This window comes from Lethenteron reissneri, chromosome 61, assembly GCF_015708825.2.
Source record: "Lethenteron reissneri isolate LAM-NWPU_2019-01 chromosome 61, ASM1570882v1, whole genome shotgun sequence".
Taxonomy (NCBI): domain Eukaryota; kingdom Metazoa; phylum Chordata; class Hyperoartia; order Petromyzontiformes; family Petromyzontidae; genus Lethenteron; species Lethenteron reissneri.
This window is the reverse complement of record NC_083839.1, coordinates 5129237-5140785: the sequence shown is the minus strand read 5'-3', so window position 1 is coordinate 5140785 and position 11549 is coordinate 5129237. Positions and strand designations below refer to the sequence as shown.

General features: G+C 53.4%; 1 protein-coding gene across 1 annotated transcript in view; it reads left to right on the top strand.

The window, feature by feature from the left end:
- Positions 1-1933: 1933 nt before the first annotated feature.
- Positions 1934-11549, top strand: part of LOC133358263 (next to BRCA1 gene 1 protein-like) — a 39172-nt gene continuing 29556 nt past the window's right edge. Inside the window, exons 1-3 of the mRNA XM_061576502.1 lie at positions 1934-1982; positions 2645-2845; positions 7228-7431. Of these exons, the coding sequence (XP_061432486.1) occupies positions 7336-7431 (96 nt within the window). The 5' untranslated portion in view covers positions 1934-1982; positions 2645-2845; positions 7228-7335. The remainder of the gene's footprint in view (positions 1983-2644; positions 2846-7227; positions 7432-11549) is intronic.

Here is an 11549-nt window from a genome sequence, read left to right as displayed (position 1 = left end):
TGCTACGTGTTAAACTTAATATAAAGGATTTTTAAAAAAAGGTCCCGTGGAAAAATAAAAAAACACATATATATAATTATAACAATAATAACCAATCGTTCATTGACATCCCCGTCGCGAGGGGCAGGGTCCTTCTCGAAACGACTCGTAATATCCCCTGCGAGTCACCCAGTCACCGGTTCAACGTCTCTCCCATCGCAGATGATCGTCACCGCGTTCGACTCATCTCCGTCCGACCCATCAACCCCTTTTACCCTCCCCTCCGCCCGCTCCAAACCACCCCCTCGTTAATTCGTTTTGGTTAACAGAGCGTAGCATAAACTCTAGATTTGAAGCTTTCGTGACTGCAAGGATTCATATTCTTAGGTGTTTTCGGTAAAGTCCCGTAGGTAAAACATTAAAATTAATAAAAGTAAAATAAAATAAAAATCACGACGTTTCGGAGGCAACACAAGCCTCGGTCCCACCTGATGACGGAGACTTGTGTTGCCTCCGAAACGTCGTGATTTTTATTTTATTTTACTTTTATTAATTTTAATGTTTTACCTACCTGGTGACTTCACCGAAAACACCTAAGAATACGCAGCATAAACTCTTCAGGGAGGAGGGAGGTCATGGTGCCGATCGAGAGAGGGAGGGGGAGATTGGTGAAGTATGGTGACGACGAGAGCGTGGCGACTGGGAGATGGAGGCCATCAAAGTCTCTGTCTCTGAACGTCTCTCAACGTCCATCAACGTCCATCAACGTCCATCAAAGTCTCTGTCTCTGAACGTCCATCAACGTCCATCAACGTCCATCAACGTCCATCAAAGTCTCTGTCTCTGAACGTCCATCAACGTCCATCAACGTCCATCAACGTCTTTGTCTCTGAACGTCCATCAACGTCTCTGAACGTCCATCAACGTCCATCAACGTCTCTGTCTCTGAACGTCCATCAACGTCCATCAACGTCTCTCAACGTCCATCAACGTCTCTGTCTCTGAACGTCCATCAACGTCCATCAACGTCTCTCAACGTCCATCAACGTCTCTGTCTCTGAACGTCCATCAACGTCCATCAACGTCTCTCAACGTCCATCAACGTCTCTGTCTCTGAACGTCCATCAACGTCCATCAACGTCTCTCAACGTCCATCAACGTCTCTGTCTCTCAACGTCAATCAACGTCCATCAACGTCTCTCAACGTCCATCAACGTCCATCAACGTCCATCAACGTCCATCAACGTCCATCAACGTCTCTCGACGTCCATCAACGTCCATCAACGTCCATCAACGTCTCTGTCTCTCAACGTCAATCAACGTCCATCAACGTCCATCAACGTCTCTCAACGTCCATCAACGTCCATCAACGTCTCTCAACGTCCATCAACGTCTCTCGACGTCCATCAACGTCCATCAACGTCCATCAACGTCTCTGTCTCTCAACGTCCATCAACGTCCATCAACGTCTCTCAACGTCTCTCAACGTCCATCAACGTCCATCAACGTCTCTCAACGTCTCTCAACGTCCATCAACGTCCATCAACGTCTCTCAACGTCCATCAACGTCTCTCGACGTCCATCAACGTCCATCAACGTCTCTGTCTCTCAACGTCCATCAACGTCCATCAACGTCCATCAACGTCTCTGTCTCTCAACGTCCATCAACGTCCATCAACGTCTCTGTCTCTCAACGTCAATCAACGTCCATCAACGTCTCTCGACGTCCATCAACGTCCATCAACGTCTCTGTCTCTGAACGCCTCTAAACGCGACGCCCGCGTCTCGCTGGCATCGCGACCGAAGGCTCCGTCTCCCCCCATCGCACACAGGAGCTGACGAGGCACCCCCCCCCCCTCCCCACAATTAATTATGCTAATTACCCTAACTTAATTACTCTGCTGTCACAAGCTGGAGCGCAAGCCTCGCTGCTCTCCTCCCTGGGCTGGGAATTTGGATCGTGGTGGTGGTGGTGGGGTGAGGATGGGCGATTGGGATACCTGGTTAGTGCGTGCGTGTGTCTGTGTGGGTGTTTGTGTGCGTGTGTCTGTGTGTGTGTGTTTGTGTGTCTGTGTGGGGAGCGGTAGTATAGCGGTTAGCGCGTTGCGCTATGAACCTGGCGACCCGGGTTCGATTCCCGTTCACGGCCAACACCGGTGACGATTATCCGAATCGGTCCTGGGCCTCCCCTAGGTCGACTCAGCCTGAAATGAGTACCTGGTGCGGTGTAAACATCGCCGCTGGGGAGACAAAGGCGGTCGGGCGTGGTGCTGGCCACCCACCCCCTCGTGTACCGTTCCGGCCTTTATAGGTGCTCGCTAACAGCACTTGCCCCTACAGTCTGTTAAGGCTATACGGGGGATCTTTGTGTGTGTGTGTGTGTCTGTGTGCGGGGAAGGAGCGGTAGTGTAGCGGTCAGCGCTACACTGCGCTATGAACCCGGCAACCCGAGTTCGATTCCCGCTCACGGCCAACGCCAGTGACGATTATCTGAACCGGTCCTGGGCCTCTCCTAGGTCGACTCAGCATCAAATGAGTACCTGGTGCGGTCTGTAAACATCGCCACTGGGGAGACAAAGGCGGTCGGGCGTGGTGCTGGCCACCCACCCCCTCGTGTGCCGTGCCGGCCTTCATAGGTGCTCGCTAACAGCACTTGCCCCAACAGCCTGTTAAGGCTGTACGGGGGATCTTTGTCTCAGGCTAGCAGCTGCAGGAGGCACAGTCCCGAAACGTCACAGACACCGCCGTGGCTGATCGAGGACGAGGTGGTCAGGCATCGACGATGAGAAAGCGGCCAGCAGGCCAGTGACGTCACCACAGCGTCTGTGCCAGGCTAGGTGCATTGTGAGACCTCGTGAAGTGACAGGTCAGACCCAGGTGCCATGCGTTGACTGATTTTTATTTTTATTTTATTTTACTTTTATTAATTTTAATTTTTTACCAACGTGACTTTACCGAAAAAAACCTAAGAATATGAATCATTGCAGTCACGAAAGCTTCAAAGCTAGAATGCCCAGTAGCGTCCTTCACGAGCCTCCTACACAGACGCCGATCTTGACACCGCTGGTGCCAGGATCGGCAAGTCCACTCAACTCCACGTCCTCCTGTACCACATCACTCCATCTCTTCTCCAGCCCGTGTCTCGTCCGTTCAGCCCCCTCTACCCAGCCAAACAGAAGCTGTTTAGGCATGCGGTGGCTGGGCATGCGGGCTACGTGACCCAGCCAACGCAGCCTCGCCTGCCGGAGGAGCTCACTGATGGGAATGTGTCCAGATCTTTCAAGGATTTGTGAGCTCTTCACACAATCCAGCCTCTAGGTTAAACCCATGATGGATCGTAGACACGCCACATCGCATATGCTCCATGAGAGGGGTCCACGTTTCGCAAGCGTTCAGAAGGGAGGGCACGACTGTGGCTTAGAAGACCCGAAGCTTCGTGTGGAGCGACAGGCCACGTAGCTTCCACAAAGCAGCGTTACACAGCCGATGAAAAGATCCTGCCGCTCGAGCGAGTTCACTGACACACTCTCACAACACAGTCTGCAGAACAGGGGGCAGAACGCACCAACTGCACACATTGAAAGAGCGCCCGAGTCGGGAATCGAACCCAGGCTCCTGCTCGCTGTGGTGCACGAGCGTCACCAACTGCTGCCACCATGCCGCCCGATTTGAGTATCCGATGTTTTTATGCAGTCGATATTCTAATTGCTGAGTGAATAGCCGAGACGATTATTGAATCGTGGCGTACACGTGCCAGGTTATGGCAGAGCGCCCGCAATAGTGTGTGAATATTTGTCTTTGTGTGTTATGAAGGTCGACTCAGCCTCGAACGAGTACTTTGTGCAGTGCGTAAAAACATCGCCACTAGGGAGACAAAGGCGGCCGGGCGTGGTGCTGGCCACCCACCCCCTCGCGTGCCGTGCCGGTAGCCTTCATAGGCGCACGCTAACAGCACTTGCCCCGACAGTCTGCTCGGGCTATACGGGGGATCTTTGTCTTTGTTTTGTGTTATGAAGAAGGGTCATTACCCGAAACGTCGCAAACATTATCATTATTATTTGTTTATCTGTCAGCGGTCGGGAACCTATGGCTCGCGAGCCATATATGGCTCTTCCGGTGACGGCATATGGCTCCCAGACAATTTTGAGTTGAAAAAAATAAAATAAAAAATCAGTTTGGAACTGATTTTAAAATACTTGTGATATTGCTTAATAATACCGTGTCATTTTAAAGTGAACAGAAATTAGTTTTGAAGATACATTTCACGGGTCACGGGGCCTCAACGCCTGCATGAAGCTCAACCTCACCACGTCGTATGAACCAGACTACAAGGCCATCAGCAAAACCATGCAGCACCAGAAGTCGCATTAAAACTAAGACATTTAATTTATTATACGTTAAAAATACTATAAGGCTCTCAATGCAATATATTTAGAAATATTTGGCTTTTATGGCTCTCCCAGTCAAAAAGGTCCCCGACCCCTGCTCTATGTTAAGGCCGCATTGTTATCATTTCTGAGTTCAAATCGCTAATTCCGCCCTGCGTTCCATTCGGTGCGGTGTGTCCCGCTTGACGACGGTCCCGGTCTGCCCTCTGCTGTTGAATTGGTGCCATTGACAGCTCATGCCATGGCCCAGGCAAAATGTCCCCGTGGTACGTTGAGAAAGAATTGTCACTGCCGGTAATATTCTCATTGACAAGGCTATTAATTCTAGATTTTAAGCTTTCGTGACTGCAATGATTTATACTTTTTGTTTTTTTTTACGGTAAAGTCACGTAGGTAAAAAAAAAATCTAATAAAATAAATGAAAACAACTAAATGAAATTAAATGACGACGTTTCGGGCACAACACAAGCGTCCTTCTTCAGGTGGGGACAACGTAGCGAAGGCACAACCGCTTAAGTGTGTCTAAGAGATGGCTGTGGCGAGGAATTATATAGTCGTGGAGGATGAAGGGAGGGGCCCCCTGCATCACGAAGCTTCAGTTTGAACTCAATGCGGTTGTGCTTTCGCTACGCTGTCCCCACCTGAAGAAGGACGCTAGTGTTGCGCCCGAAACGTCGTGATTTAATTTAGTTGTTTTCATTTATTTTATTTTTTACCTACGTGACTTTACCGAAAAAACCAAAGAGGACAAAGCTATTGTTGTCCACAGATCTACTCTCTATTTGTCTGACCTGTTGTTGTTGTCGTCGTCGTTGTTACCGTTGGACGAGCCTCAAAATCTCCGACGAGTATCTGGTTGATAATTGTTTTTTTACCCTTTTATGTGGCAACAAAACTGACACCTTTTTTTAAAATCCTTTATATTAAGTTCGCGTGCGTGCTTGCTTGCTTAGGACCGTGCAAATCTTTCGGTCGTTTTTTAACCCACTTCCCGTGATCCAATCGAGCTGACATTTTCCACACAGACTCGTTGTGCCAGACAATTATTGTTCGTGAAAAAAATTCCCAAAATTGTACACTTTTTAGGCAAAAAAAAATATTTTACATATATTCAAATAGAACGCATTCATGTCTTTGGCTGAACGTCAGAGTGTAAGAGCCCAGAGCGTAACCCCTCCACAGGCCGTGGCGGAGTAGCGCAGTTGGTAGCGCCCTCGCTTCCCATGCCAAAGGTCGCGGGATCGATCCCCGCGTCCTCCACAGGCGAATATATTTTTAAATCCTTTATATTAAGTTCGCCGCCACCCATATAAAGGATTTATAGTGAAAAACTTTGTTTTTACGGGTTTACTTGTTACAAGGAGTCATGTTTGCATTGACCACAATACCTGCGGTCGGTTTTGTTGCCAGATACAAGGGTAAAAAAATTAACCCGTAAAAACAAAGTTTTTCACTATAAATCCTTTATATGCGTGGCATCGGGGCGGCTAGAGTCCTCTCGTCCTCTGGCTTGAGATGGCTGCCACCTATGGGTCAGATGATTGTCTGCCAGTATTAAGCAATTGGTAATTAAATATTTAATTGTTTTCCCTAAACAGTGTAAAATTTTGGAAAAAAATTTTTCACGAACATTAGTTGTCTCGCACAACGAGTCTGTGTGCAAAATGTCAGCTCGATTGGATCACGGGAAGTGGGTTAAAAAACGACCGAAAGATTTGCACGGTCGTAAGCAAGCAAGCAAGCACGCAAGCACGCGAACTTAATATAAAGGATTTAAAAAACAATTATCATATTTTGCTACTGGAAAAGGAGGTTCCAATGGTGTAAATGCTTACCCCGAGCTCTCATACTCTGATGGTGCATTGTCTTTGAGTTGTGCGCCTTTTGGCGTCATCTGGTCCAACACCATGTGAGACTAGGCTCTAAGAAAAGCTGTCTCGGGTGTGGACCAATCAATTTCAAGGACAGTGCATACATTATCAGAGTTGTGTTTTTTGTTTGCATTCCGACCGCAGGTATTGTGGTCAATGCAAACATGACTCCTTGTAAAAAAAGGTGTCAGTTTTGTTGCCAGATAAAAGGGTTTTAAAGCCAATTATCACGTCACATAATCTGTTTGGCTTTACACCTTGGTCCTGGTGACGTCATTATTGTAAATACTGTACTGTAGAGTCATAGCTGTGACGTCATAACTATAACATCGCTGAAATTGCCATTTGACCCCGACCTTTCCCATGATTTCATCATTGTTGTAAATACTGTTACAAATGGTGTACATTCTAGATTTGAAATTTTCGTGACTGCAAGGATTCATACTCTTTGGTTTTTTCGGTAAAGTCACGTAGGTAAAACATTTAATAAATTAAATAAAATGAAAAATTTAAATAAATCAAATTACGACGTTTCGGGCGCAACACCACCCGAAGAAGGACGCTTGTGTTGCGCCAGAAACGTCGTGGATTTGATTTAATTTTATTTTAGTTGTTTTAATTAAATTTGATTTTATTTTTTTTATTTTTTACCCACGTGACTTTACCGAAAAAACCAAATGGTGTACAATATATGAACGCGTTAAACGGTGACGTCATGGAATATTTTACAAACACACCCTCTCACCCTGATGACGTCATTAGCACACCTTCCGTTGGTGAGACGAGAACGGAGACCTCACGGCATCAGCAATCGGGCTGGGAGGCAACCTCGCCGTGACGTCACCGCGCGTGATCTTTTTGTTTCCGTGACGTCACCGCCCTTGTTTACTTCTTCGCCGTGACGTCACAGCGTGTTTACGTCGCGGTGACGTCACGACGCGTTTGCCACCGCGTGACGTCACCACTGTTTATCCTCGGACTCTGCGGAGGAGGAAGCAGCGAGCGAAGGCTCCAGAGGACGACGAGGACGACGCCGAGGTGGAGTTGGTGGTGGACTAGAAGAGAGACAACGTGAGGGGGGAGGAGGAGGAGCAGCGATGGAGGGGACCGTGCGCTTGGACGTTCACGTCGGGGCTCGCGGGACGGCCCTCACCGTGGGCCTGGGCTGCCCGTGGAGGGACGTGGGCGCCATGGTGAGTGAGGGGACGATGGTGGGGGTGGTGGTGAGTGAGGGGACGATGGTGGGGGTGGTGAGTGAGGGGACGATGGTGGGGGTGGTGAGTGAGGGGACGATGGTGGGGGTGGTGGTGAGTGAGGGGACGATGGTGGGGGTGGTGGTGAGTGAGGGGACGACGGTGGGGGTGGTGGTGAGTGAGGGGACGATGGTGGGGGTGGTGGTGAGTGAGGGGACGATGGTGGGGGTGGTGGTGAGTGAGGGGACGACGGTGGGGGTGGTGGTGAGTGAGGGGACGATGGTGGGGGTGGTGAGTGAGGGGACGATGGTGGGGGTGGTGGTGAGTGAGGGGACGATGGTGGGGGTGGTGGTGAGTGAGGGGACGATGGTGGGGGTGGTGGTGAGTGAGGGGACGACGGTGGGGGTGGTGGTGAGTGAGGGGACGATGGTGGGGGGTGGTGAGTGAGGGGACGATGGTGGGGGTGGTGGTGAGTGAGGGGACGATGGTGGGGGTGGTGAGTGAGGGGACGATGGTGGGGGTGGTGAGTGAGGGACGATTGGTGGGGGTGGTGAGTGAGGGGACGATGGTGGGGGTGGTGGTGAGTGAGGGGACGACGGTGGGGGTGGTGGTGAGTGAGGGGACGACGGTGGGGGTGGTGGTGAGTGAGGGGACGATGGTGGGGGTGGTGGTGAGTGAGGGGACGACGGTGGGGGTGGTGGTGAGTGAGGGGACGACGGTGGGGGTGGTGAGTGAGGGGACGATGGTGGGGGTTGGTGGTGAGTGAGGGGACGATGGTGGGGGGTGGTGGTGAGTGAGGGGACGATGGTGGGGGGTGGTGAGTGAGGGGACGATGGTGGGGTGGTGGTGAGTGAGGGGACGATGGTGGGGGTGGTGAGTGAGGGGACGATGGTGGGGGTGGTGAGTGAGGGGACGATGGTGGGGGTGGTGAGTGAGGGGACGATGGTGGGGGTGGTGGTGAGTGAGGGGACGACGGTGGGGGTGGTGGTGAGTGAGGGGACGACGGTGGGGGTGGTGGTGAGTGAGGGGACGATGGTGGGGGTGGTGGTGAGTGAGGGGACGACGGTGGGGGTGGTGGTGAGTGAGGGGACGATGGTGGGGGTGGTGGTGAGTGAGGGGACGACGGTGGTGGTGGTGATGAGTGAGGGGACGACGGTGGTGGTGGTGGTGAGTGAGGGGACGACGGTGGTGGTGGTGGTGAGTGAGGGGACGACGGTGGTGGTGGTGGTGAGTGAGGGGACGACGGTGGGGGTGGTGGTGAGGGGTGATGGTGGTGAGTGAGTGAGGGGACGATGGCGGTGGTGAGGAGGGAGAGACGAGGGGACGATGGTGGTGGGGGTGGTGGTGGGTGGTGGTGAGGAGGGGGGGAGAGACGAGGGGTGATGGTGAGGAGGAGGAGGGGTGATGGTGAGGGTGATGGCGGTGAGGAGGAGGAGTGGAGAGGCGCTGACGGAGCGAGTTTCGGGCAGCCCGACCGAGTTGGATCCCAGGCGGCGGCTTCACGACGTCCCGTGGGGGGCGACTCGCGTCCAGACGATTCAGAGCCCCCCCCCCCCATCGCGCACGCCGACCCGCGTGGTGAAGTATGGTCAAAGCGTGACGACAACAACAACGACAACATCGACGACGTCTTTGACGAGAGATGCCTGAGCCAGGCCTGTGCCTAGCCCCCACCTCCCCCCTCTCTCTCTCTCTCCTGCGATGGTCCAATCGCCCTTAAACGGGCACCCGAGTCAGGCGTGCGAGCCGAAACGTCGACACTGGGAAGACAAAGGCGGCCGGGCTGGGGTATTTGCCGCTCAACTGCGACGTCGCTCGTCACAACCGCCCCGGCTTGCACCGAGTGTGGGGGGCACGGGGGGGGGGTTGTTGTTGATCAGTGTGGGGGGCACGGGGGTTGTTGTTGTTGTTGATCAGTGTGGGGGGCACGGGGGGGGGTTGTTGTTGATCAGTGTGGGGGGCACGGGGGGGGGTTGTTGTTGATCAGTGTGTGGGGCACGGGGGTTGTTGTTGTTGTTGATCAGTGTGGGGGGCACGGGGGGGGGGTTGTTGTTGATCAGTGTGGGGGGCACGGGGGGGGGTTGTTGTTGATCAGTGTGTGGGGCACGGGGGTTGTTGTTGTTGATCAGTGTGGGGGGCACGGGGGGGGGGGTTGTTGTTGATCAGTGTGGGGGGCACGGGGGTTGTTGTTGTTGATCAGTGTGGGGGGCACGGGGGTTGTTGTTGTTGTTGATCAGTGTGGGGGGCACGGTGTGGGGGGGGTTGTTGTTGTTGATCAGTGTGGGGGGCACGGGGGTTGTTTTGTTGTTGATCAGTGTGGGGGGCACGGGGGGGGGGGTTGTTGTTGATCAGTGTGTGGGGCACGGGGGTTGTTGTTGTTGTTGATCAGTGTGGGGGGCACGGGGGGGGGTTGTTGTTGATCAGTGTGGGGGGCACGGGGGGGGGTTGTTGTTGATCAGTGTGTGGGGCACGGGGGTTGTTGTTGTTGTTGATCAGTGTGGGGGGCACGGGGGGGGGGTTGTTGTTGATCAGTGTGGGGGGCACGGGGGGGGGGGTTGTTGTTGATCAGTGTGGGGGGCACGGGGGTTGTTGTTGTTGATCAGTGTGGGGGGCACGGGGGGGGGGTTGTTGTTGATCAGTGTGTGGGGCACGGGGGTTGTTGTTGTTGTTGATCAGTGTGGGGGGCACGGGGGTTGTTGTTGTTGATCAGTGTGGGGGGCACGGGGGTTGTTGTTGATCAGTGTGGGGGCACGGGGGGGGGTTGTTGTTGTTGATCAGTGTGGGGGGCACGGGGGGGGTTGTTGTTGTTGATCGAGGTGGGGGCATGGGGGGTGGGGGTTGTTTTTGTTGATCAGTGTGGGGGCACGGGGGGGGGGGTTGTTGTTTTGTTGTTGTTTTGTTGTTGATCGAGGTGGCGAGACGGACCTTTCGTGTGTTTGGGGTTTCACTGTTGACGCTCATCTGGGGGGGGGGGGGGGGTGGTCAGTCACCCCCATTGCGCCTGGGGGTGAGTTCACAGCTCGCGAGGTGCACCTAGCCTGGCACGAGAGCACCTAGCCTGGCACGAGCACCTAGCCTGGCACCTAGCCTGGCACGAGCGCCGCGTGCGCTCTCACGGCCCCGCGGCCGCGCTGCTCCGCTTGGTGGTGGTGGTTGTGGTGGTGGTTGTTGTGGTGGTGGTTGTGGTGGTGGTGGTGGTTGTTGTGGTGGTTGTGGTGGTGGTTGTGGTGGTTGTTGTGGTTGTTGTGGTGGTGTAATGGAGGAGGAGGAGGAAGGAGCGGGTATTGGGGTAGCTGTGACGCAGTCGCCGCCGCGGGTTGAATTCTCAACAAACGATGACGTCGACTTGTTGTTGTCGGTGGTCAATCCACTGCTGGATGGACGGACGTTTAATTCTCTCATCATCATCACGGTGGCCAGGAAATGTTAACTACCTCGCCTGGTGTGCAGGAGGTCGTGGGTTCGATCCCGACCCCTGACACCTGCTGTATATTTGGAGTTTGCGTGTCTCTCTCTCCGTGGTGAGATGTTAACTACCTCGCCTGGTCTACAGGAGGACGTGGGTTCGATCCCGACCCTGACGCCTGCTGCTGTATATTTGGAGTTTGCGTGTCTCTCTCTCTCTCATCATCATCACGGTGGTAGGAGATGTTAACTACCTCGCCTGGTGTGCAGGAAGTCGTGGGTTCGATCCCGACCCCTGACGCCTGCTGCTGCTGTGTATTTGGAGTTTGCGTGTCTCTCTCATCATCATCACGGTGGCTATGAGATGTTAACTACCTCGCGTGGTGTGCAGGAGGTCGTGGGTTCGATCCCGACCCCTGACGCCTGCTGCTGTATATTTGGAGTTTGCGTGTCTCTCTCTCTCTCATCATCACGGTGGCTATGAGATGTAACTACCTCGCCTGGTATACAGGAGGACGTGGGTTCGATCCCGACCCTGACGCCTGCTGCTGCTGTGTATTTGGAGTTTGCGTGTCTCTCTCTCGTCATCATCACGGTGGTAGGAGATGTTAACTACCTCGCGTGGTGTGCAGGAGGTCGTGGGTTCGATCCCGACCCTGACGCCTGCTGCTGCTGTGTATTTGGAGTTTGCGTGTCTCTCTCATCATCATCAC